General features: G+C 42.1%; 1 protein-coding gene across 2 annotated transcripts in view; it reads right to left on the minus strand.

Moving 5' to 3' along the window:
• Mtor (mechanistic target of rapamycin kinase) overlaps positions 1 to 26,873 on the minus strand; it is a 119,411-nt gene that overhangs the window by 87,408 nt on the left and 5,130 nt on the right. For both annotated transcript variants that reach the window (XM_026397962.2, XM_026397961.2), the window contains exons 5-19: positions 26,659 to 26,859; positions 25,790 to 25,924; positions 22,083 to 22,358; positions 21,890 to 21,998; positions 18,881 to 19,067; positions 17,668 to 17,796; positions 16,721 to 16,965; positions 15,114 to 15,329; positions 14,583 to 14,788; positions 11,674 to 11,796; positions 10,812 to 10,901; positions 10,611 to 10,703; positions 9,803 to 9,937; positions 9,467 to 9,596; positions 7,600 to 7,850 (exon numbers count right to left, since the gene is read on the minus strand). In XM_026397962.2, the coding sequence (XP_026253747.1) occupies positions 7,600 to 7,850; positions 9,467 to 9,596; positions 9,803 to 9,937; positions 10,611 to 10,703; positions 10,812 to 10,901; positions 11,674 to 11,796; positions 14,583 to 14,788; positions 15,114 to 15,329; positions 16,721 to 16,965; positions 17,668 to 17,796; positions 18,881 to 19,067; positions 21,890 to 21,998; positions 22,083 to 22,358; positions 25,790 to 25,924; positions 26,659 to 26,859 (2,526 nt within the window). The remainder of the gene's footprint in view (positions 1 to 7,599; positions 7,851 to 9,466; positions 9,597 to 9,802; positions 9,938 to 10,610; positions 10,704 to 10,811; positions 10,902 to 11,673; positions 11,797 to 14,582; positions 14,789 to 15,113; positions 15,330 to 16,720; positions 16,966 to 17,667; positions 17,797 to 18,880; positions 19,068 to 21,889; positions 21,999 to 22,082; positions 22,359 to 25,789; positions 25,925 to 26,658; positions 26,860 to 26,873) is intronic.

Below are 26,873 nucleotides of genomic sequence, written 5' to 3' on the forward strand. Positions count from 1 at the left end.
TAGACTTTGTGCAAATCAAAATTTTAAGGGCAAAAAAGATAAAAGTTAGATCTATTCCTCATACTAGGACATAGTCCAAAGAGCTCAAAGATCTAAATGCAGAAAACAAAGCCAATCGACTACAAGAAGGAAGATATAGATGAAAATGATGTGTGTCCAGCACTTCTCATGACAGGATTATTATAAATAACAAAAGACTGAAACACACACATACACCCATCAACAGGGACTGGTTAAACAGGGATGGCATGGCATGGTATGGTTCAGCTCACACAATGAAGTGCCATGTAACTGCAGAAAGGAAATTCTCAACACAAGGCTCTGGCATGAACTCCAAGATATGCCATTACGTGAAAAAAAGTAAGGTTCAGAAACAGTGTTTATAGCATGTTACCTTCTGAGTAAAAAAGATGCAGAAAGACATTTCCTTATATTTTAAAAAATACACAGTGAAAAGGTAAATTTTAAAACTGACTAAAATGATTCCCTTAGGGGGAAATGTAGAAGGCAGAATGATGATACTCCAAAGATGTCCACACCCTAGTCCCTGAGACCCTCACATGGCAAAGGGTCTCCTAAAGACATGGTAAAGGTTCAGGTCCTTGAGATGGGAGATCATTCTGGATTATCCAGATGGGCCCAATCTAATTACAATTACAGGAGTCCTTACAAGCAGCAGGTGGCACTGGTTGGAGAGAAAGATCTGGTGACAGAAGAAGGCTCAGAGAAAGTAAGTTTGCTGACTCTGAAGATGGAAGAAAGGGGAAAGGAACACAGCTGGCCTCCATAAGCTGGAAAAAGCAAGGGGATGGATTTGTCCCTGGTGCTTCCAGACAGGAACATCACCTGACTGACACCTAGAGAACTATGTGGGACTTGAGATTTACAGAGCCTTAAATAAATCTGTGTTGTTTTGAGTCACTAAATTTGTGCTAATTTGTTACAGTAGTCCTAAGATATAATACAGGAAGGAAGAAACAAGGTACAAGATCTTGCTAGATATCTCATTTACAGTTGTGACTTTGGAAATGTGCTAATGTTTTTTGAATAGCTAAAATAAAAGTTAAATTCAAGAAAACTAATCTAAAAATTGAAAATAAACAATTGTTTAAGTACAAACCAAGTTGGTTGCACACTTACTCAAAGAACAACTTCAAGTGATTTTAAACACAGTATTTTGGTTGTATATTCCTAGTGGGTCAAATACTAAGAAGGATGATGCCAAAATGCAAATCAAGTCTTAAATTGTATTCAGTAATCTTTTTTGTTCTTCCTCTCCTCCAGTACTAGGTATTGAACCCAGGGGTGTTCTGTCAGGGAGTTCCATTCCCAGACCTTTTTAGTTTTCTAAAAATTGAGATGGGGTCTTGCTAAATTACCCAAGTTGGCTTTAAGCTCATGGGTTCCAGTGATCCTTCTGCCTCAGCTTCACAAGTAGCTGGGGCTACAGAAGCCTATCATTGTGCCCAGCTATGCTTTCAGTAATCTTATTGTTAATACTGAAATTGATCATTTACTATTTATATGTATGCAAAATATATATATATAGCTGGGCACAGTAGTGCACACCTGTAATCCCAGTGGCTAAGAGGGGTGAGGCAGGAAGTTTTCAAGTTCAAGGCCAGCCTCAGCTACTTAGGGAGTCCCTAAGCAACCACCACCCACAAACACTAAAACTCTAATGAGAAAGGCTCATGGGGGCGCCTGAACTCACTGATTATCCTTCCATGAGGAGCAACAGATCATCTAGAAAATATCTGTTCACTAAATTTTGAAGTAGGAGGTATACAGTACCATCCAATAAGTATTTCTTCCCCAAAAGAACAGAATGTGAACCTAATCAGGTCTCTAAATCTAACCAGTTTATAGCAAGCCAGACTAAATGGGAAATTCTATAAGTTAAATGACCTATATATAAAAACATATGCATTGAAAAAAAAGTGGAGGAAATGGGAAATAAAGAATTATACTAATTAAATGCCATGTGCAGACCTTATTTCGATTTTGATTTGAGTAAAGCAAATTTTTTTTGAGAGAGAATTTTTGATATTTATTTTTTATTTTTTGGCAGACACAACATCTTTGTATGTGGTGCTGAGGATTGAACTCGGGCCGCACACATGTCAGGCGAGTGCGCTACCTCTTGAGCCACATCCCCAGCCCCAAAAGCAAATATTTTAAAAAAAATCATTTTAAGAAAATAGGAACATTTGAAGAAATGTTAATATTAAATGAAATTAAGGAATTATTGCTAATTTTGTAGGTATTGTAATTGTGTCATGGTTGTAAGGGGATAAGTGTTTATTGGTGAAATAATATGACGTCTGGAATTTGCTTTAAAATACTCCAGAAAGAGGGCTGGGGTTGTGGCTCAGCGGTAGAGCACTCGCCTCACACGGGTGAGACCCTGGGTTCAATCCTCAGCACCGCATAAAAATAAATAAACAAAATACAGATATTGTGCCCATGTATAACTAAAAAAAAATTTTTTTTAAATACTCCAGAAAGAAAGAGTATGTGTGGGGGGGAGAGAGAGGGAGAGAGAGGGAGAGAGAGAAGGAGAGAGAGGGGGAGAGAGAGAGAGAGAGAGAGAGAGAGAGAGAGAGAGAGAGAGAGAGAGAGAAAGAGAGTCAAAGTGCTAATAACTGTTGATGGGCATAGAGAACCTAACAGGTTGTCTACTTTTGTTTATAACTGAAATAATTTCATTACAAAATGTTTTAAAAAATTAAAAGTGGTTAACAAATAAAATCAGAAGATGAAATAAAAAAGAAAGCTTTATGTGATATAGTAGAAATAAATCCAATTGTATCAGCAATCAAAATATGCTATTAGGCAAAATAAATTTTAAGATATTATTCAAGTTAAAGAGGGTCATTTCATAATAATGAAATTAAATTTACCATGAAGATATAATTTTAATTTTGCATGCATATAATAATATAACCTTAAAAATACATAAAATTGGCTGAACTATGAGAAATTAATAAATCTACTACTAAAGAAGACTTTAAACTTACTTCTCTCAGTGACTGAAATTTGAGCTAACAGAAAACTAATAAGGATATAGAAGATTTGAACAAAGTATGTAATCAGTTCAGGCTAATAACATGCAGAATCCTATGCATAACAGTAGCCAATACATACTATCCCCACCCCACAGGAGACATGAAAAGCCATTACGTATGAGACCATTAAGGCAATTTCAGCAAACAGAGAATCATAAGCACAATGCAATTAAGTTAGAAATCAATACAAAAAGAGAAATTTAAAACCTTATAAATTTCTATGTAAAATATCCACTTCTAACTCACTCCAGGGTAAAAGAAACAAACCATAAACATTAGAAAATATTTCTGAACAAAAATGAAAATACATTATTATTATTCAGCAGTGAAAGAGAAATAAGCTACCAAAATACATTACAATATGGATGAACTTCAAAAGTATGATGTTAAGTGAAAGAAGCTAGACACAATATCACATGTCCCATGATTCCAATTATAAGGAATATGCAGGAAAGGCAAATCCATACAGACAGGAAGCAGATCTGAGGTTGCCTAGGGATGAGATAAGCGTAGAAAATGAATGCAAACAAGCAGGAAGTTTTTGGTTGTGGCAAAAATTAGACTGTGTGATTATTGCTTAACTCTATAAATACACTAAGAATGTGAATTTTATACTTAACAAGGGTGAATTTTATGATATGTAAATTTTATCTTAGTAAAGTTTAAAAATGTTTTTGGAATGCAGCTAAGTAATACTTGAAGTTTACAATCCAAACAAATTGCATTAGAAAATAAGATTGACAATTAATGACCTAGAATTCCAACACAAGAATTTTTCTTAAAAAGAAAAAAAAAAAAAAAAAAAAAAAAAAGAGCCACACATGGTGGCGCATGCCTGTAATTCCAGCGGCTTGGGAGGCTGAGGCAAGAGTATCACGAGTTCAAAGCTAGCCTCAGCAACTTAGCGAGGTCCAAAGCAATTTAAGCAGACCCTCTCTCAAAATAAAATATAAAAGGTCTGAGGATATAGCTCAGCTGGTAGAGTTCTTGCCTCATATGTACAAGGTCCTGGGTTCAATCCCCAGCACCACAAAAAAATTTTAAAAAAAAATTTAAAAAAGCAGAAAAAGAAGATAGTAATAATAAAGAGCAGATTAATTAAATAGAAAATGAAGATACAAGAGATAAAATTAATAAAGGCAAAGTTTTTTCTCTGAAAAATAAAAAATACTAAGACAAATTTCTAAGAAGAAATTATAAGATATAAGAGTGACACCTATAATTCCAGTGACTCTGGATGCTGAGGCAGGAGGACTGCAAGTTCCAGGCTAGCCTCAGATACTAAGTGACATCCTATTTCAAAATAAAAAAAGGGCTGGTGATGTGCCTAATAGTTAAGTATCCCTGGGTTCAATCCCCAGTACCAAAAAAAAAAAAAGAGCAAATGATGTCACGACAATAAATTTTCTCATTTAGAGAAAATTGAGTTTCCTAGAAATACGTGACCAAACTGTATAAAAAATTTCTACAAGAAAAAAAAAACATGAAAAGTTAAATAGATCTCTGAATCTATAGTTTAAAAACAAGCCAGGCAAGGTGGTGCACACCTGCAATCAATCCCAGCTACTCAGAGGCTGAGGCAGAAGAATGACAAGGTTGAGGCCAATCTGGGTATCTATGGGACACTCTCTCAAAAGAAAATTTAAAAAAGGTTGGAAATCCTCAGCACAGAAAAAAAAATTCTATTCAAGAATAGGTGCAAGGGCTGGGGATGTGGCTCAAGCGGTAGCGCGCCATGCCTGGCATGCGTGCGGCCCGGGTTCGATCCTCAGCACCACATACCAACAAAGATGTTGTGTCTGCCGAGAACTAAAAAATAAATATTAAAAAAAAAAATTCTCTCTCTCTCTCTCTCTCTCTCTCTCTCTCTCACTCTCTCTTTAAAAAAAAAAAAAAAAAAAAAAAAAAAAAAAAAAAAAAAAAAAAGAAAAAGAATAGGTGCAAAAATTCTAAACTAAATATCAGACATAAAATCAATATGCTAAAATATACATCATAACCTTGGTGGAATGCTTCAACATCAAACATATATCGATGTAATGCAACATATTAACACACTGAAAGAGAAAAACTAAATGATCATCATTGCAAATAGATAGAGAAAAGGCATTTGAGAGGCTGGGGGTATAGCTCAGTTGTAGAGCACTTGCCTACCACGTGTGAGGCACTAGGTTTGATCTTCAACACTACATAAAAGTAAATAAAAAAAAATAAAGGTATTGTGTCTATCTACAACTAAAACATTAATTAAAGGCATTTAGTAAATTCAATACCTATTTATGATAAAAACTCTTTGACAAACTAAGACTATGAATAAATGCTTATAACCCATATAAGGCCATCTACCTAAATCCTGCAGCAAATAGTATACTTAGAGGTGAAAGTTTAACAGGTGTCCTGTTAAGTATCCCTGGGTTCAAATAAGAAACAAGGTTCAAGATTTCCACTAGCACCGAATCTAATCAACAGTGCAGCAGAGGTCTGAGGAATGCATAAGGAAAAGTAATAAATGATTTACTGATTAAAATGAAAACAACCAAACTACCCCTTCTCCCTGTTTCTTTTCCTTCCTTTGTTTTTTCAGACTATATGATTATCTAGAGTAAAAACTTTGGAGAATCTATAAGTGAATTATTAGAATTAACAAGAATTTAATGAGGTCAGGTGGGTACAGTGGTGCACACCTATAATCTCAATGACTCAGGAGGCTGAGGCAAGAGGATTAAAGGTTGCCTTGGAGATTTAGTGAAATTCTATTTCTAGGGCTGGGGATGTGGCTCAAGCGGTAGCACGCTCGCCTGGCATGCGTGCGGCCCGGGTTCGATCCTCAGCACCACATACCAACAAAGATGTTGTGTCCGCCGAGAATTAAAAAATAAATATTAACAATTCTCTCTCTCTCTCTCCCCTCTCTCACTCTCTCTTTTAAAAAAAAAAAAAAGAAAAAAAAAGAAATTCTATTTCTAAAAAGGAAGAAGGGCTGGGGTTGTAGCTCAGTGGTGGAGTATCTGTGGGTTCTGTGCCTAGTACCATAAACTAAAACAAAAACAGGGGCTGGGGCTGTAGCTCAGTTGCATAGTGCTTGCCTAGCAAGTGTGAGGTTCCTCAGCACCACATAAAAAAATAAACAAATGAAATAAAATAAAGGTATTCTGTCCATCTATAACTACAAAACATAAAAATAATAATAAAAAATAGAAACAAAACCATTCAATGATTTGATAGTTGTAATACAATATTTAAAAATAAATTGCAAGCTGAGCATGGTGGTTTGCATCTGTAGTCTCAACTATTTGGGAGGCCAAGGCAGGAGTTTGAGACCAATCTGGGCAGCACAGTTAAACCCTGTTTCCAGGAGGAAAAAAAAAAAAAAGGCACTTCTAAACTCCAAACACAAAGTTTAAAAAAACACTTTCAGCCAGGTACAGTGGCGCATGCCTATAATCCCAGCAGCTCAGGAGGCTGAGACACGAGGATCACCAGCCTCAGCAAAAGCCAGACACTAAGCAACTCAGTGAGACCTTGTCTCTAAATAAAATACAAAATAGGGCTGGGAATGTGGCTCAGTGGTGGAGTACCCCTGAGTTCAATCCCCAGTACCAAAACAGACAAACAAAAAGACTACTATCTCCTTTAAATGTATATCAAGTTGGTAATATGATCACAGAGGAAAAATAATTAATTCAAATATCTTTTAAGCACAGTACTCTGTATATTCTTAGTATAATCTAAGAAGAGCAGGAAATGCAAAGCCAATTTGAACTTTACAGATTAAACTACTAATTGTAGGTTGTTGTTGCTAATGGTATGGGTATAGTAATCAAGTAGCCACTCTGTACTTTCTGTGGTTGAGACAAAGAAAGTGGTGGTGGTGGGGGACATCTTTACAGAAAAATGACAGCTAGGACAGTGGAAGGGATGGCAGAGCTGGAGAGACATGATTTTGAAACTAGCACTTCAGGAACTCATTTAAGCAAGGATATCAACAAACACTAAAATCACTGGGTGAAAGGTAGTTGAGGAACAGCACAGTTACATCATCTCAAAGTGAAATCCCATGGGGTAATTATCAAGGACAAAGGAAAAAAGTTAATTTTATAATAGAGGAGTGTGGTAGATACCAACTTAATCAAGTGCTGAAACTCAGAATGGACAATAACTAGACCACTGACATTATGAGATCCAGTATGAAGTATGTGACTTCCCCCATGTAGGATTTTCACTAAAAATGTGAGACTTAAGTCTATTCATGAAGAAGCAACCAGAAATCCAGACTGTGAAATATTTCACAACTGGACTGAACTCTAGAACAACACTGTCCCTCTTCCCCACAAGACCGTGCTTCTTCAGCTATCCTGAGAGAACAGAGCAGGAAACTGGACTGAGCCGACTATACAATCAAGTGTCAGAAGTTAAGGGAAGGAATGGCAACAGGCCCCAGCAAGCCAAACGCAGTGCTAGGAACCTGAGACACAGACAATCTGTGCATGCGTGGCAGGGCAGAGAGCAGAGTGGGGTTTTGGGTACTTACTTCCCGGATGGCCCCGTCACAGACCCGGATGACATTAAGGAATGTGGGCATGACTTGGGGCAGAAACTGCACACACTTGAGCCCCAGGGACTTGAAGATGAAGGTGATGGCCTGGACAACCATGGTGTGATGGTGAGAGAGGGACTGGTCTCGGAAGATCCGCATCAGGGCCACCATGGACACAGCTGGGTAGAATTCGTCCAGAGGCAGGTTTCCCATGTTGACCAGCATTTCACTGGTGCTATAGTCCGCTGGGACAAAATGACAAAGAGAACCATAAGCTATCGGTGACATGACTTTAACTTCAAGCAGAGCAGGGCTAACAGTAAACTAAACCTCCTCAAAAACATTAGCATCCTATTATTTTCCGGGGTATATTGTAACACCACTGGGAATACAGGATCTGTTAGGAAGTGATGAGCAGCAACTCCGTGAGACCCTGTCACCATCAAGGACCTGCTATTACCCACACCACCAAAGCCTAAAACAGCACATGATGGGGTTTTTAAATATTGATGTTTAACTCTTCTTACCATTACAGTTCACAACTTCAAAGCTAAAGTCATCAATAAAAACAATTATTCCCACAAATGAAAGTAAAGATAATTAAATTAGGCAAGCATCTGTTCCACAGCTGCCGGACCCCTCTAGGGAATTCAGACAAGTTAACAGGAAAATGCTCCCTGACCTGTACAGCAAAGATTCCAAGCACTCTGCCCAGGGTATTAACATGCAGCAAGGGTGAGAACTGAACCAGGTGGAGAGAAGGATGTGGCTGCAGCTGTGTTCTTCACTTTCTTTCTGGTACTGGGGAAGGAAACCACAGGCACTCTACCACTAGCTGTATCACCAGCCCTTTTTATTTTTTGTTTTGAAACAGGGTCTCATTAAGTTTCTCAGTCTAGCCTCAAACTTGTGATCCTCCTGCCTGAGCCTCCTGGTCACCGGGATTACAGGTGTGTACTACCCCCAGGCTCAAGCTTTGCTCTCGAGAGCAGTGATCTAACAAGATAACATCAAAAGTACACTTTTCTAATATCTAGAAGGAAGAAGGAATTGGAAACAATATGATCCTACCTATAGTGTTTAGAAATAAATTATTTTATTTTAGGAAAATAATACTCGGCTGGAATAGTTGGGACAATTACTACTGAATCTTGATTTTCAGGAACAGGTCTGTCCTGATAGACAGTGGGCCAAGTCTAGAAAACTATCCTGTGTCCCACTCCTGACCCCATTCTCTTGGGCTACTTGTCAAAGGCAATAGGGCTCAAGGGCCAAACCTTTCATGGATTTCTATTTGCTACTAGTTTTTCTATGCCCTGGGCCTTGCATCTGATGGGAGAATGAAGTCTATCATTTTCTTCCTTGGGTGCAATAATAACAAAGAACCCCAGAGAGGCACTAACAAAAGAGTAAGAGATGAACAGAGGTGATGGGGTGATAATTCCTATCTCACTCATTGGTACCAAGAAAGGAGTACAGAGAGCCTCACTAAGCCTGTTAACCACTGGAAAGAAATCTGGACAGACGAGGGGACTCTGGCCACACTGTGAGTGGTATCCCCAGCCCACTGAAAAACAGGAAACCGTGGACTTTTCATTTTTTTTTAATCATTAATTTTTTAGTTATAATTGGACACAATACCTTTGTTTTATTTATTTATTTTTATGTGGTGTTGAAGATGGAACCCAGGGCCTCGAATGTGTTAGGCGAGCGCTCTACCACTGAGCCACAACCCCAGCCCTGGGTTGTGGTTGCTCTAAAAATGTGCTATAATTTCAGTATCCAAGTCTCTCTCTAAAAATGACCAGTAAGGGCTTCCTGAGTCAGAATGTGGCAGATCGTTCACAGCCCCCCAACTTACAGGAATCCTGACTTGACTTGGATTCTGACAGGCTGACTGCAGACGCGTCCCGGGACTGGTCAATCATGCCGATGTTCACTTTGTGCTTGTAGGGATCCAAAGCCCCTAAAAGCCCTAACACACGGATAGCCTAAATAGGAAAAGAAAACATTCACCACAACATCTGATACCACAGCTTTCATAAATATTCCTCTCAAGTTCAAAATCCCTAATTCATAGCCCAAAATGAACAGGTTCATGATCAAAATGGAGAAGGATAGGAAGTCTGATCCTACTGCTTCTCTCTCTCCACAGTCCTAGCAAAGCCTCCTAAGACAAGGTTCCCATGTTTCCTACCTCTCTCCTTGTGCCCTGGTTCTGTTCGGTCTTCAGAAAATTCAGCAGCACCTCAAGCAAGGTGGGGTACTTCCTGTAGGGCTCCACCACATAGCCAGTGCTGGCTACTAATTGCCCCAGGGTCCACAGAGCCACCTGGAAGGGCAAAAGATCACTTGGTTCATTGAATCAAAGAATAGAAAGCATAGTCATACTCTTCATATCAGGATTGTTAGAGCCTATTATATTTCTAGAAAAAAGTTTCTAGAAGAGACACTGTGAACAGAAATCCTGAGAGGGCATAAAAACATGGCTATTCAAGTACAAACACAATCACTATATCAAAAGATAAATACTCTCAACTCTCTTAAAGGAAACAGAGTTCTTTCATATCCCACATGATTTACAAGTGATTCAAAAGGAAATTAAGGTTATTTTAAATTTTAATCTAGTCATCTAATAAGCTCAAATGATGGGAGGGTTATTTGAAGCTGTCTGAACTACAGCCTGTGGCCAAGGCTTTATTTCTCCTTCAGAAGCTGAGGCTCTGATAACAGAGCTACATTCTCCTTGGCACAGGGGAAATGGTGCTGCTCATCTCTAATGCTGAAAGGGGCTGCAGGTCAGGATGACCGTAATTCTAGCTCCAAGTATTTTTCAAGAATTTTTACTTATTCAACAAATATCATCAAATGTCTACTCTATATCCAATTCTGTGCTAGGTAGGCACTGGATGGAGAAATGGAGGTGAATAAAGAGAAGCAAGGTCACTGGCCCCGGTGTGTGTGTGGGGGGTCTTCCCTGCTCCAACAGGAAGTGTAGTGCTCACCTGCCTTTTGGCCAACAGAGAGGAGTCCTGGAGCATGTCCATGATGATGATAAAAAGTTCATCCACCCACTTCCTCATTTCTAGGCCACTGACCTGCAAAATAAAGAGGGTAGTAGAAATTACACATTTAAAAGGATTTTGACTTCTTCAGAGGTTAAAGAATTCCCTTCCACAGTGTAAAAAAAGTGGTTGTCATCTCACCTGAGCCAATTCTCCTATAGTGGCCAAGACGTTATTGATCACCCCTGGGTTTGGATCAGGGTCCGGATCTTTCAGTTTCAAAATTAAAGCCTATAGAAAGAAGGTAGGAAAATATGATTACAAAACAGAATCTAAAAGAAATATATATATATTTTTTACATAAGTAAAATTCACCCAAGAGATCATTTCAAATTATATCTAGGCTTTATGAATCTAGGATCTTTTGGATTCCCAACTTTTCTTTGGATTCCCTAACTTTTCTCCTTATCAGGTACAAGTCTAACATCTGAGAAAGCTGGGAAACACCATGATTTAAAAACGTCTCCATGTCGCCTCTCAGCTCTATCTCTGATTATTTATCCAGATGAACAGGTATTATTAAAAGAAAAAGAATGAAACAAAACAGGATTGCAGATATAGCTCAGTTGGTAGAGTGTTTGCCCCGCATGCACAAGGCCCTGGGTTCAATCCCCAGCACCACAAAAGCAAAACAAAACAAGAATAAAACAAAAGAAAAACTTCACATAACTCTAATGCATTCAGATTTGAAGGTTGTTTCAAGTTTTAAATCTCATTTTTCTTCATGTTGGGGGGACTATTTCAGGTAGCTGTCCAACTCCTTTCCAAGCACATTTGATGAGGTACCTGAAGCATCATATCTTATACCTTATAAAATGAGAATTTTTCTATAACTGGTGAGATTCTTGGTACTCTTTAACTGAAGATACTTGAGGTGGTCCTTGTCCCCAAGTCTGGGAACAATGACATGATCTCCTTTGTTCAGTGTACCAGTGAGTACCAAAATACTCCCACGCTATCCCAATCAGGAGAAGTGCCTATCTTGCTGTCTCTTGTGCATTACCTTCAGAATAGGCTCCATGTAGGGGCGGATGAGTCGGGGGGCATTGGAGACCAGGTGCCCCAGCATGCGGGCACTCTGCTCTTTGATTCTCCCAATGCCGCTGTGCTCCAGCTCTGTCAAAATCTGTGGGAAAGAAAGGCTTACTATGGTAGATGACATTACAGAGAAGAACTGTGCATTACTAGGGAAAACGTGGCAGGGCAGGGGAGAAAGAAACCAGGTCTCCACGGTGGATTAAATCACTGCCAGATACCCAACAAAGGACTTCTCTGCAGCTGACATAGTAGCCTTGGGATACAGCTACGACGGGAGAAACATGATTTGAATGCTGCCCCTGCTCCTTCCATCACAGTACTTAAGTCCCACAGTCCTCTCTTAACAGTGCAGCAGAGAGAGCTGTGATTAGGGTTTGCAGAAACGAGGACTGAAAAGAGGGCTCCCTGGGAAAAAAAATCTTTCTTTTTTTTTTTAAAATGGACCTGAGAAATGGATCCATAGAAGTCTCTTCATAATTTTTTTTCAAAGAGAGAGAGAGAGAGAGAGAGAGAGAGAGAGAGAGAGAGAATTTATTTATTGATTTTTTTAAGCTTTCGGCAGATACATCTTTGTTTGTATGTGGTGCTGAGGATCGAACCCGGGCCACATGCATGTGAGGCGAGCGCGCTACCGCTTGAGCCACATCCCCAGCCCGAAAAAAATCTTTGTCTAAAAAGTAAATCAGTAAAAGGGCCTATAAATAATGACAAAGGAATCAAAGAACAGATTAGCTTATGATGATGAGAGAAATGTTAATATTCCATATCTGTCTTAAGCACATGTAAATAAACCCAAGAGTTAGAAATTACAACAATGGGACCCCCTTGAGCCTTACTGAATAGAAGTGACATGTTTGTTCTCACTGACATCCTTAAAACACAAGACACCAGAACATCATGCTCACAGCAGTACAGGTGGCTACAACTTGATACAGACTGACTTATGGATAGCTGAAGTTGTCAGAAGGAAATCTCTGAGCAGTGAGGAAAGAAATATCAAAGCCCCGGTTAACTCTACTACCCAGAAGAATCTCTCTGTCTGAGGTTATTGATTTAATAACCCGATCTCTGGATCCCCATGACAGCCTGTTTTTTTCCCAGTCACAGCAGACAGCAGACAGCAGCAGAAAATGGAGATACCAAGAACAGACCCATGACAACAAAAAGAGATGGCCGGCTCAAGGAAATGTGCCCTGAGGAGCAAAGCACAACCCTGTGGGCGGGGCAGAGTGAAGCCAGGGATTTTGTTGCAACCTGATGACCAAGACCTTAAGAAAAAGCTAGCACTGACCAAGCATGAACACGTACAATTTAATTTTGGAAAATCTAGACTGAAGTTAAAAAAAAAAAAAAAACATATGTTTTTAAAATTTTGAATCTTTAAGGGTTAAAATCAGTACCTTCATTCAATAGAGCTTCCCATTCTTCAATATGAGAAAACTGAGATGGCCTGAGAACTGTTAGCCTCAAGAGGGCAGAAGCCATGACTGGGGGCTCACAGATATCCTGCCAGAATCCAGTAGGACCCAGGATACAGCAGGTGCTTCAAAAAGTCTTGCTGAATGAACAACATGCTATTTTCTCATTAGGAGATATTTCCAAACTTGCTGAATGCAATACGAGCTGGCAGGCTCAGCAACGACTTCTTTTCCTTCCAAAGCTTTAGTATCTTACAAAGACTTAACATGACAGGCAATCCTAACAAGGGCAGCAGTTAAAGGGATAAATCACTAGGCTAAACACAGAGGTGCCAACATAATTACAATTTCCTAATTCATTGATTGATGATATAATTTACAACCCCTTTTACTGTGGTTGTAAAAGTGACAAATCGTGACAAATTGTGAATAAATGACATTTCTCCAGGGTCTAGAGTTACATATATTAATGATTTTCTGTTTAAGTCCTTTGTATGTTACAAAAAGCAAACATTTCAAAAGAAGCCTGGGGTAGGATCAGAAAGCAGAGGGCGAGGTGGGGACAGGGTGAAGGTGGGAGGTAGGAAATGACTGGGTGAGTAACATAAAAGACCGGGAAGAGGTAGGTGGAAGTAATTTGGGGCAGGAAGGACTGGACCAGGTATCACTCACAGAGAGCTTCCTTGGTAACTGAAGACAAAAATTGAAAAGCCAGGGGCTAGGGTTGTGACTCAGTAGTAGAGTGCTTGTCTAACATGCATGAAGCACTGGGTTTGATGCACAGCACCACATTAAAAAAAAAAAACAAAAAAACTAAATAAACAAAATAAAGGCATTGTATCCATCTACAACTAAAAATATTTAAAAAAAAAAAAATGAAGAGCCAGGTTTCAGCAGGAATTGAAAATTCTACCTGATCTAGTAGCTATGCCTGCCTGAAACTCCTGTAGGCTGTAGTCTAAGCTGTAGTCTAGCTTGGCAAATCACATTATTTAAGAATAAAAGCCAGAGATCCCCAGTCCAAAGGCAATGGCCACTGAAAAGGTGTTGGAACCATGCCCACATGTTATTTTTAAGAACAATGACCTCTGTGCTTGACCTGGCATCAGCAAGAAAAGTTGTAGAACAGACAGGAAGGTACCAGAGGACTCTTCCAGCAGCAGCAGATGAGTGAGAGAATGAAGAGCACCGAGACAGGGGATCACTGATGACTGCCAGGAAGAAAGAGCCACATGAGAGATTATCCTGGGACTAAGATGCATTCTGGAGTCACACTGACAAGAGGCTTATGAGGTAAAAAGCACTAGAATTATAATAATGAAGCTAGGAAACAAGGAACTCCTGAGTCAAATGTGGCTTTACCAGTTATCTCCACTTTTCCCCCTCTTTGTCCTCCATGCTTCTTCCCTAAGCAGCTCTCACTCTCCACTGCCTGTAAGTCTGTCACCCCCATTACCTGGATGAGCATCTTTCGCAGGAAAGGCATGACGAAGGCAGGGTTCATGCTACTGAGTCGGCCCACAGTGCAGATGGCCAGCTCCCGGATCTCAAACACCTGGTCATTTAGAGCCACAAAGAGGGCCTGCAAATTCTCTGCCTGGGCGAGGTGTGCATCAAAGCGCTCATCCAGGGATGCCAAGACGCAGTAGCGGATGTCAGGGTCTGCAAGAGTAATTAAGCCTTTGAACCCCTCTTCACCATCCCATTTTCCAGCTTCTACTTCCACTGCCATCAGCGTAGGGGGCGGACTCTGGACAACCTGCTCTCATCTAACCTACTGCTATTCTTTTCTCTCCTTAGGAGTAAAGGAATCAAAGGCAGATTATCTTATATCAACAGGCTGTAACAGCCAAGCCTTATGCCTTCACAGGGAAAAATCTGAACATCACCTGCTGCAGCTCTCCAGAGAGGCCATGTAATAAAACCAGTAACTTCCAACTGCCCCAGCTTTTGAATCTCCCAGACTGCTTTTATCTGTAAACTTTACCAGGATCTGTGATTCCAACCACGAGCAGTTTGCTGAGCACATCTGCCACCACCTGCACAGCAGTCTGGCTGACCACGTGAGCATGGCCACTGACGAGGTGGATGGAGGGCGTGAGCAGGCGGGAGCAGGTGCGGGCAGCTTCCATGCGGATCTCCTTGTGCTCACTGTTCAGGAAATGATCCGCACAGTGGCGGACAAACTGGGTCAGGGAGTGGCCTGGATACAAAAGCAGACAGAAAATAGAGTAAGTACTGCTACTTTGACAGGTAGGTCTGCAATTTGTTAGCTGCACTTTCCATTTTGTGGCGACTCATTTCATGTTGCACAAGGTGTTAATCAATAAGCCTGGCTCAGAACTCTTCCCTGGTTTCCAGTCAGCAGAAAGGCAGGAGAGGTGGAGAAGGAGAGAGAAGGTGCCCCAGCTCTAATCCTTCCTGTAGTCCTTCCAAAAAATATTCTGACCCAAACTCTTCCACTTCCAGAGGGGGCAAAACCATTTTGATCAAGATTATCTTGTCTATTTAGTTCCCAGATTTGAACATCAAAAAGGGAATAGGCTAGGTTTAAATTCAGCCCATTTTATTCATTAGAAAGAAATTATGGTGGGTGTCAGTGAATGTTAGATGAGGGAGCCATGATGGGAAGCCACAGCTGGCCATTAGTCTCAAGACAGGGGACTTAGGTTTTCTATACTCCTTGTCTCCCTATAGCCCTGATAAGCCTTCCCTACATGATCTGAAATTTTTTTTTTTTTATTGGTTGTTCACAACATTACAAAGCTCTTGACATATCATATTTCATACACTAGATTGAAGTGGGTTATGAACTTCCAATTTTACCCCAAATGCAGATTGCAGAATCACGTCGGTTACACATCCACAATTTTACATAATGCCCAATTAGTAATTGTTGTATTCTGCTACCTTTCCTATCCCCTACTATCCCCCCTCCCCTCCCCTCCCATATTCTCTCTCTACCCCATCTACTGTAATTCATTTCTCTCCTTGTTTATTTTCCCATTCCCCTCACAACCTCTTATATGTAATTTTGTATAGCAATGAGGGTCTCCCTTCATTTCCATGCAATTTCCCTTTTCTCTCCCTTTCCCTCCCATCTCATGTCTCTGTTTAATGTTAACATGATCTGAAATTTTGAAAGTATCCATTTTTCCTCCAAAAATCTCTCTCTCTAGGTATTAATGTGGATTTATCTGCAGCTTCGAATTCCAAACTGAACTACATAGTACAGCATTCTTGGAAATCATACTACCACAGGAACAAACACCTAAAGCCCCTGCTCATACATTTTCAAGCATAAATATTTCAGTTCCTTGGAAGTGGGAAGGTGAGGAGGTAAGGGGTTCCATCTCTGACTTTTCCATTTCTTAAGCATTATTTCCTTGGATCAATCTACCCCCCAACACAGTAGGGACAAAGAAGCAAACAGTAAGTATTAATGGTACATGGACAGATCCTGGGAAGGAGAAGCTGCTACAGAATCAGCAAGTGGAAGACCTTGGCAAAATCCAGGAATGATAGGCAGCTTTATCCCTTTCTTAGATTCCTGGCATCGATCCTTGCCTGGGCAAGAGCCACTGCATTTCTTACCTTCAAACTCAAAGCTTCCAAGGGTTCGGAGGGCAAGAGTGATGCTGCCCACATCACTGGCCTCAGGGAGGGTGGTGAGGCCAGGAGAGGCCAGCTGATGAGCCAGGCCCTTGGGCATGCCCGGGTGCCGGAGGGGTTTGTGCATAAGAACCAGAGATAACATCTTCAGTAGCCCGTCCTGAATGTCCTTCTTCAGTTGTGGAATCTGGCGGCTCAGGTCATAGAGCACAGCAGTGAGAGCAGGGCTGAGGGGAAGGAAACCAGTAATAAGGGGTTGGGCACATGACGTTCTATGGTAGAAACAGCCCTTCCTGACAAGCCAGGGGATCAGGCCCCATCACTGGTTGGTCTCCAAGTAGAAAGGATGTTATAAAATAGAGTAAATGTGCTGAATTCTCTTGGCCTGGTCTTAGATTTCAGAAAAATCTATGGGTTTCTGGTCTTCATCACAGGAGAACTTGTCAGCCATCACAGAAGACCAAGGCTCAATAAGCAAATGGGGAAGGAGATTAAGACATCATCCTTATTTTATAGATGAAGAAAAGTAAAAAGAGAGCTTATCCAATTTGCTCAATAACTTAAAACAACAGCTACAAATATTTACTGGGTGGTTCCGATAAGCCAGGTAGGGTGTTAAGAATGGCCATTATGAACTCTATTGACTCAATCCCCACAACCACCTTGCACAATAGTAACTACTACTATATTCATTTTTCAGATGAGAAAACAGAGGCTCAAATAAGTAACTTAATCAAGATTGCTTAGCTAGCTAGTGATTCAACTCTAGTCAAACTAGAATCCAAACTAGCCCGTGTCTAACCTGAGCACTCCTGCTTATCCAAACCAATATGCAACAATCATGCCGTGTCTTTCCAGTGCAGTCCTGACGCCATGAGCCAGGCCTCTCGCTAACTAAGGCAGGAAGGGTTCAAGTTTCCGACACCTACCTCAGCCCCACTGCCAGCATGGGCTCCAACAGCTCCTTGATGTCCTGCTGGATGCCTGGTCCCATTGCTCGTGCCAGCATGCTGATGCACGTGAACACTGTGGCATCCACCTGCATTGCTTTCTGCCTCCTGCAGAGAAAAAGAGTGGCTAGTTCAGTCACAATGACATTTTGTGACGTCCCACCTCAAAAGCACTTCGTGGTGAGGGCAAGTTACTCAGGCAGGGCCACCACACATGGGTGTGCAGGTTGTTTGCTCACAATTTGAGGGGGCCCATCACATCGTAGTCACTGTGGATTTAAACATTTATGACAACAATCCAGCAGAGGGCATTTAAGCACCTCAAGGAAGGAGCCCCTTATCTACATTCAGAGGCATCATGTGGGTGCTGACCAAGGTACCTATTCAGAAAGCAAACTGTACAGTGTGTTCCCCTTCAGACCAGAGGGCAGGGATAGCCATCATATCGAAAGAAGTTCTTCTCCCTGTGATGAGAAAACTGGGCTTGGGAATGAGTGGAACTTAATAATTCACCAGAACAATCCTTGCCAAAAATAAAGGGAAGAGGGGCTGGAAATGTGGCTCAAGCGGTAGCGCGCTCGCCTGGCATGCGTGCGGCCCGGGTTCGATCCTCAGCACCACATACCAACAAAGATGTTGTGTCCACCGATAACTGAAAAATAAATGCTAAAAAAAATTTTTTTTAAATAAATAAATAAAGGGAAGAGAAACAACCCTATTAACACTGACTCCCCGGCCTTAGCCAAGGGACCATGGCGCTTCAATGTGGTAGGGTGCTGAAAGTTTTGCTAGTATTTTATTCACAGGAGGTTCTTTTAGTGATAAGGAAAAAGATACTGTTTCTCTTCAGTTCTACTCAAGGACTCCTCACTTTAGTTCTTCTATCAAAATAAGACCCCTGAATGCCATGGGCAAAACCAAGTCAGATAATTTGTAAATAGTAATATAGAAAACAATGTTGGCAAGTAACATGTTCTCAGGATATTCAGCTTCTTCAATTATTTACATATATGTCATTTCACTTGGAAAAGGTTAGAATTCCACTAAGAAAGGGCTATTTTTTAATACAATCTGCAATTCCCTGCAGTGAAACGATGCATGGAATGGGCTTAAGCTCTGTGGACCTGGGATGAAGCATACTTGTTTCCCAACCAAAAAGTGCTGAAGGTAAAATCATCACAGAGATGCTTACTTATGGGCAAAGTCCTTAGGCGGCAGGGCTGCTCGGATGATGTCCAGCACCCGAGGCAAGTAGACTTTAAACTCAGACCTCACGGCCACAGAAAGCAGCCCCAGGGCCTGGAAGGCAGCTGTACGTTCCTTCTCCTTCTTGACACAGCTCAGGACGTGGTTCATGGTATCCTGGAGGTACTGGGTATCTGCGCACAGAAAAGACAAGAGTGGATGGCTCAAGGTCAGAGGTCTACATGTGCAAGTCAGAGTTCCCAGAGAGTACTCAGGTTTAAGAATCAATTAGGAAAAACTGCTGGAAAGATAAGAATTTAGAGGGCATATCTGAGAGGAAGCCTATGCTTGATAATCAAACCACAAACACATTTTTTAGAAATATTAGAAATAGAAGATGTTTTCCTTTGTGTGTGTGTGGGAGGGCTATCGGAGTTTGAACTCAGGGGCACTCAACCACTGAGCCACATCCCCACTCCCCTTTTAAATATCTTATTTAGAGATAGAATCTCACTGAGTTGCTTAGGACCTTGCTAAGTTGGTGAGGCTGGCTTTGAACTCATGATCCTCCTGCCTCAGCCTCCGAAGCTGCTGGGATTATAGGCATGTACCATCATGCCAGCCTTGTTTTTCCTTTTAATTGTAAAGAAAAAAAGGGGGGGTCTCCAAAACAGTATCACATAATTTCTCCATCTAAACTATTTTATATTATATTGAAATTTAAAAATTATACTCAATATTATTTGCAATTAGCAGGCTATTTCACTCAGCTTTGGCCTGGAAATCCTTTGCTATTACTTAGCAATTTTGCTACAATCATATGTAATAGAATAAGTTTTAGTTTACAATTTGAAAAGTCATGTGTGTTTTCATTAAGTTTATAAAAAACTGAAGTTTAAAATTTCATAAAGTTTACATGCAAAGGTATGTGATTCTTGGGTAAGTGAAGCTGAAGTGCTGTGTCCCCTCTGAAGGCTAAAATTTCTGGTTCTTGCCTCTCTTCCGTTTCTCTCCCACTGAGTCTGACCCTGAATGTGAGCACCAGGTGCACACATGACGGCAGACAAGGCAAGACCACATATCCACCAAGAAGTCAAAGGGACCAAGGGCTGCCAGAATCACCTTCAGTCAGTCCACACTGCATGGACATGTCACGCATTTCCTCTAAAAAGAAACGTCTTCTCCCACAGCTACTGTGGTCTAATATCAAGGACACATGCTGAAGGTTCAAAACAGAAGACGAAGCTGACAGAGCCCTCAAATCAGACCAAACCAATGTGGAAACTGTCCTTTTACATACAGGGGCAGCATTTTAACAGGAAATGAGCTTAAATTAAGAGTATAATTTCCTTTTCCAGATGCAGCACCCTAAGAGATTAGGTGTCTGACACTGAAGAGATTCCAACCTGGTCTTAAGGTGAGTACTTTTATAGTTCTGAAGCTTTTACCATCAGAGAGTTCAAGCAATGACTTCTCAACTGTAAGTTTTAAACAGGTGGCACTTACGCAATGAGGAACGCCTGGACTGAATTTCACTGACATATTTTGGGTATTATTTAATAAAACAACAAACCCACATCAAAAGAATAAACCAGAGGCCCTATGAGTCTTTGAATTCTGCTGCTAGGCAATCTTTTGAACATACCAGGATAACTGATTCTACAACATGCCAGACTTTGATCAAATTTGGCCTAGTTATTAGTTTCTTCTAAAGTAGACTCTGAACCCAAGATCATTTAAAACACTACTGAGCAGGAGTGTGTCTGGTCATTAAGAAAGAGAAGAACTTCTGGATGCAGATGTCAGGTGGGAAGAACAGAAAACCAAGAAAACACAGGTGATTTTCATTTTATCACTTCTCTGGTTCAGTGATTTTTATGTGACTGTTTCATCATGATCTAACATGTTCTACTTACACAGCCTGTATAATACCTTGGTAGCTAGACTTTTCCTACAGTTTCATTTGGGTTGGGCAACATATAAGTCTATGCTGGGACAGAGAGTCTGAGGGTCAGGTGGCCTTCCCCTGGTCCTGAATGCTTACTAAGCATAGGCAACATGAACCACGGTGAAGTGTAAAGATGTCTGAGCTGGACTCACACTCACTAAGTCCCTAGGAAGTAAGGCAAGGCACTGGAGTGTTATTATCTGTGCACTTCTACCATCTTTCCAAAATGGACTAGAAGTAGCTCAAGGAGGCAGTAATTAATATAATAATGGCTTCCATTATTGGAGCTTGTTCTGCCAGGCACTGTAGTAGGTGCTCAGACACTCATGCTGTTTATCTTGGGAGGCAAGGATTGTTATTTGAATTTTATAAGCCAGGGAGTGGAGGCCCAGGAAGTTGAAATAAACTGTCCAAAAGCTCACAGTTAAGTCTAAGGCAGGATCCACCCAGGTCTAAGGCTAAAGCCTATGTATTGCTAAGGGATATAATGGAAAAGGAACGTAACATTTCCAGCTGCAGCGATTCAGGAAGGCCTCCCACAGGAGCCAGTATCTGAGCTGGGCCAGAAGTCATAGCCAGGAATCCACACTGTCCACTGAAGGACAGTCAGGAGCATGGACACCCACAGCCTATGGCCTGTGGAACCTGCCTTTGAAACATCTAGTCCTTTTTTTCTGAGAATAGTGAGGCAGCTCAGTGACCACCTTGGAGGCATAAGCAGGAAGGTAACCAAGACCCTTCCTGCCTCATAGACATGCTGCTACTGCATGGTATTACCTGAAACTGCCCTTCTTTTGGTTTCCTTTAAGTCAGTTCAGGGACTTGTTGGCTTCCACATGTGGGAACTTGCCTAGCCCTAGAGCTGCCTCTCTGCCTACACATTCTGACTACTCCTGTATCTGCTGCCTCAGACATTACCAGAAAACTGGACATGAGGCAAAGATACCAGACACTAGCCCCTGCACTGGCGTTGTTTCCAGTGAGAAGCATACATAACACTTGGGAATCACCTCTCCTCTGTTTGCTTTTCCTGAGATGGGCAATGATGTCTTCCACGGACAGCCTCACCTGTGAAGGCAGAAGGTCGGAATGCGGCCAAGCGGGGCAACAAGTTAAGGATTGTCATTTGGATCAGCGAGTTCTTGCTATTCCTGCATTTCAGCACCCACTGGCACACCTGAGAGAGGAAGCATAAGGGGTTGGCAGAGGAAAGTGAGGCATGGAGCTGAAAAGAAGAGGGAGAGGACCTCTCACCACTTACCTGATCGAACTTCTCCTCCATCAAGTCTCTGCAGCACCGACTCTCCACCAGGGTGGACTTAGCGGGGCTGGGGGAAGCCCCAAATCCCATGAGGCCTTGGTGAGAGCTGTACCCCAGCAGCCCCACCAAGGCATTTGACTGCTGGGGCTGTACAACCTGGAAGCTAGTGAAGGGGGTAATGTGGCGAGGCTTTGTCCCGAAGCCCAGGAGGTCCTTGCAGTACTTATCATGCACCAGCTGCTGCTGTGTGATTTCTTCCATCTCTTCTCTTAGACGCTACACACAAGGGGAAAAAAATCACCTGTATCTGTGAGTGGTATTCAACCTGGGCACCGTGCTATTTACAGGGTAACGCATTTACCCAATTCTGAAATATAACTCCAAAGCAGAGGGTGGACACCCTTCATCTTTAGGATTATGACTTCCTCCACAACTTTGCAGAGGACCAATTTTGTTCAATTTTAGGTGAAAGAGCAGAACTTATTGAACACCAAAGAAGCCACAGGGGACCAGCTGCCCAGGGCTCTTACTCCAAGGGTTCCCTGCCCATTTTGGGAAGGCTGCTTAGCTGTGATTATGGACCTAAGATCACAGCAAAGATCCCCCTGCAAAGGTGATGGGCAGCTCATATTAGCACCCTGCTAAGGATGTTCTAGTCTCTTTCTTCTCCCCAGAAACCTAGGTGTACACTCAGGCTAGTAGCTGTCATGGAATCCTGGTCCACAGGAGGTATGGAAAAGCTGACTAGTGAAGTTGAGTTAGTTGCTTAACTCACCCTCCAACTGCTCAAACTGACGAAAATATGAAAAGGTTTTCTAAACTTTTCCAAACATATGTGCATTGTTCAGATATCCTGTCTACTGTTCTTATCAAGGTCACCAATGACTCTTATGCTGCTAAATCTAATGGTCACTTCTCAGTCTTTATCTCATGTGACTTATTTGTAGCATTTGATTCAATGTTATTTCCTCCTCCTCCAGACCCCCTTTTCACCTGGCTTCCTGGACCCCAAACTCTCTGTGCTCTCCACTTTCTCTGGCTGCTTCTTTTCAAACTACCTTGGGTCTTCATCTACTGATCTCAAGTTCACAGACCCCATGTTCTCCAACTGTCCTAGTTCCTCTGTGCTTCTCATCCAGCCTCATGACTTGAAGTGGCATCTGCATGCTGACAATTCCCAAACGGCTTCTCCTGCCCACATCCCTCTCTAAAACTACTGGATATCTCACTCAGATGCTCAAGGCACCTCAATCTTAAAACAAACTCCTGACTTTCCCTCCCAACTTGATTCCCCTATCACAGTCTTTCTGTCTCAGATACAGCAACTCCCTCCTTCAAGGTGCTCAAGCCAAACACTATGATTTTTTTCTTTCTCCATTCACCACCTATGTATGAGTATATCAGCTGCTTCTTGCACTTCTATACTTCCCACTGTGGTCTGAGTTGCATAAACACCCTATTAATATTGCTGCAGTTCCCTCTTAACTGGATGCCTGGCTTTAGCCCTTGACCTTGGCCCTACAACAATCCATTCTCAACACAGTGGCCAAGGGATTCTTTGGATACATGAGTTAAATATCATTCCACTGCTCAAAATCCCCACTAGCTTCCACTGCATACAAAGTCCATTCAGTGGCCACCTAAGACCCTACGTGATCTGCGCCCACCCTGCCCCAGCTGTTCCTCTGACCCCATCTCCCAGCACCTCTCTCCTACTGGGTCTGATCAGCCCTAGGGCATTTGCTGCTCCCACATGCTCTAGCACGCTCCTGCCTGGGGCCTTTGTACCAATTGACTCAGTCCCCTGGAACGCTCTTCCCCTGACTTTGTAGTGGCTTTCTGCTTATCGCCTTCGTGACTGTGCTCAAAAACCCATCTGAGCATTCTTTATTCCCCTTCTCTCCCTCCTGGTCTCCATAGCGCTCACTACCGTGTCACTAATCACAATATATTTTTATTTATTTGGGTACTCTGTCTTCCTCTGTTAGAAATGTAATGTATTGTTCACTGCTACATTGTTCTGGCTCTTAGGGCATAATGTTGCTGGCATGCATTAGGTGCTCACTTAGTATATGTTAAATGTGTGAACAAATCATGAAATTAGAACCTTTATGTTTGCGTACTACTTTATAATTAAACACCTTCACAAGAGCTATTTCACTTAAGTCTGACAACAACCTTGTGTGTTAGGTGCTATCGTCCTCTTATACTGAGAGGAAACAAAGATCCTAGAAATGCCTAAACTACAGTGGAAAGCACCATGTTGAACTTGAGTGGGGAAATCTCCTAGTCCTGCTATTTTAGAATGCCCTCTACATATCAGGTGCTGTGTTGGGCACTTCACATGTCATCAGAAACCTCATGGGAGTCCCACGGGAAGGTATGAGCCCCTGTCAAAAATGAGGAGATTGAGAGCCAGGATTGCAAGTTTGAGGCCACTTGGCAAGACTCTGTCTCAAAGTAAGAAAATAAATAGGGCTGGGAATGTAGCTCAGTGGTAGAGCCCCCTGGATATCATTCCCAAGACCACACACACACACACACACCAAAAAAAAAGGAAGGAAAATAAGGCTTAAAGGAGTATAGTAACTTGCTGGGTTACACAGTCTACAGAGGAGTGTGGATGTGACAGACACATCCTATTGTTGTGTGGGCTGCCCCCATACCCAAGACAAAGCTATTTCTAAATAATAATTATGTCTATTAAAGCAGGAACCCCTTGGGTGAAATTCCAGCAGATACTCACAGGAAGTCTCAACATGGAACTCCACCTCCCAAATATATCCTGAATCCCACCTTCTCAGTATCTGCACCACCACCCCTAGTTGGAGCCACCAATGTAGCTTGCCCAGACTACTGTTATACAGCAGCTGAGAATGTGACCTCCAACCACAAAAAAACCTAACTGACCAAGGACCCTGAGCTGCTGTTCTGAGATCCATCCCTAAGACTGTGCCTAGCCACACTTTCCCAGGCAGCTCCCAGGCAAGACACAGCAGGGGTGCTAGGGCAGGCCTGGTCCTGGGTGCCACAGGCCTGCTCTGAAGACTCCCTAATGGTTTCTCACGGTAGACTGAATTTCTATTGCCTTTCTTGTTCACTCATCAGGAACGTGTTGTTTTTTTTTTCCCTCAGAGGCCATTTCCCTAGTAAAATCCTTGTACTTTAAAACCCACCTCCTCAACCCAACGCACCTCACTCCTGCTTTCTCATCCCTCCCTCTCCACACGCTTGTTCCCACAGACAGTGGTTATTAGAAATGCATGACACCACGTAACTTCTCTGTGTGACAACTCCAATATGCAACCCCCCCACACAGGGGAGAATAAAAACCAAGTTCACCAGGAATGAAGAGGCCTATTAATTGGGTCTTGCTTCCTGTCGGCCTCTGCCTCCCTCCTTTCCCCTTGTTCACGGCGTACTAGCCACACTTCTTTCTGTTTCACTGATGTGTGGAACTCAGCTGCTGCCTGGAACACAGTCCCTCAGCCAGCTACAAGGTGGCTCATTTGTGCATGGTACACTTGAACGGCACCACTGCAGGGGGCCCTTCCTGATCTTCACTTAGTCCATTCCCTGCTATTTTCTATCCTATTTGTTTTGTTCCATAGGAGTTGTTGCTATCTGAAATTATCTTGTTTACTGTTTCTCCAGATTCTTGCTCCCAGAGGGCACGTGAGAGCCTGGACCCCCGTGCCGCTTCTCACCTCTCCCTCCATGCTGCTGATTCGGACGAGCTCATTGAGGATCAGTAAGGCGCCATGGATCCGATCATCCCGATTCATGCCCTTCTCTTTGGCCAACGTCTCATCAAACCCCTTCTCTGCTTCTTCAAACGTGTGCTATATAGCAAGACAGAATGCCTTGATTAACCCAATGTCCAAAATTAGAAAGAATACAGACCCAGCCCAACTATACCGGGATTCGGAGGTATAAAGGTGACTGTCTAGTGCCTTGTGCCAGAATCGACCATACTGACTTATTGAGGTCTCTTTAATTTAGCTTCAACCCTCACAAGTCCTCAAGGCAGATACCACTGTCAACCCTATTTACTAGCTAAACAAACAAAAAAACCCCACAGGATTAAAGGAATTAAGTAGTTTGCCCAAGGTCACACAGCAAAGTCAAGAATGAAACCCAGGTCTCCTGGTGTGTCCAAAGCTCCTTCTGGCACACTTGCCTCACCAGTCAGTTCTCTTGCAACAGCCATCAGCATAGGACACCTTCTAAATTAGTATAGCCACATTTCATGAATTCTGAGACACTTATTTCTCCATATTCTAACATCTCTGAAATGAGATATCTTTTAATTTTGACAAGAAGGCACTGAATCAGTTTATTTGGCAATTTTCATTCTTCATGATGCATAAAATAATACTGTGGCTATTAGCAGATCTGTGCTTTAATGCAATGCAATAATAAAGTAACTACTCATGCCTACTAATCATAAAAAACTATGGAAGGCCAAGACTAATGTGATATTTGCTGTGGCCAGGGACTGTTGCTGCTCTTTAGGCCAGGGGATTTGCCAGGTAAATGTGCTTTGGTAGTGGCTGGAAGGGCACCATCTCCTCACCCGGTACCACTGTGGTTTCTGCATCTCCTTTGGCTCCCGCTGGGTGGTGAGAATCAGACAGGCACGAAGAGCCGCAACTGCTCCCTCACGGATGGCCTGCTTGGGGTCCCACACAGCCACAAAAATGTTATCGAAGAAGGGTTGCACTTGTTGGAAGAAGAAGGTGGGGACGCTGATGGCCAGCTCACGGAGAACCAGGACCTGGCAGAGAAGGG

The sequence above is a fragment of the Urocitellus parryii genome, chromosome 11, assembly GCF_045843805.1.
Source record: "Urocitellus parryii isolate mUroPar1 chromosome 11, mUroPar1.hap1, whole genome shotgun sequence".
Taxonomy (NCBI): domain Eukaryota; kingdom Metazoa; phylum Chordata; class Mammalia; order Rodentia; family Sciuridae; genus Urocitellus; species Urocitellus parryii.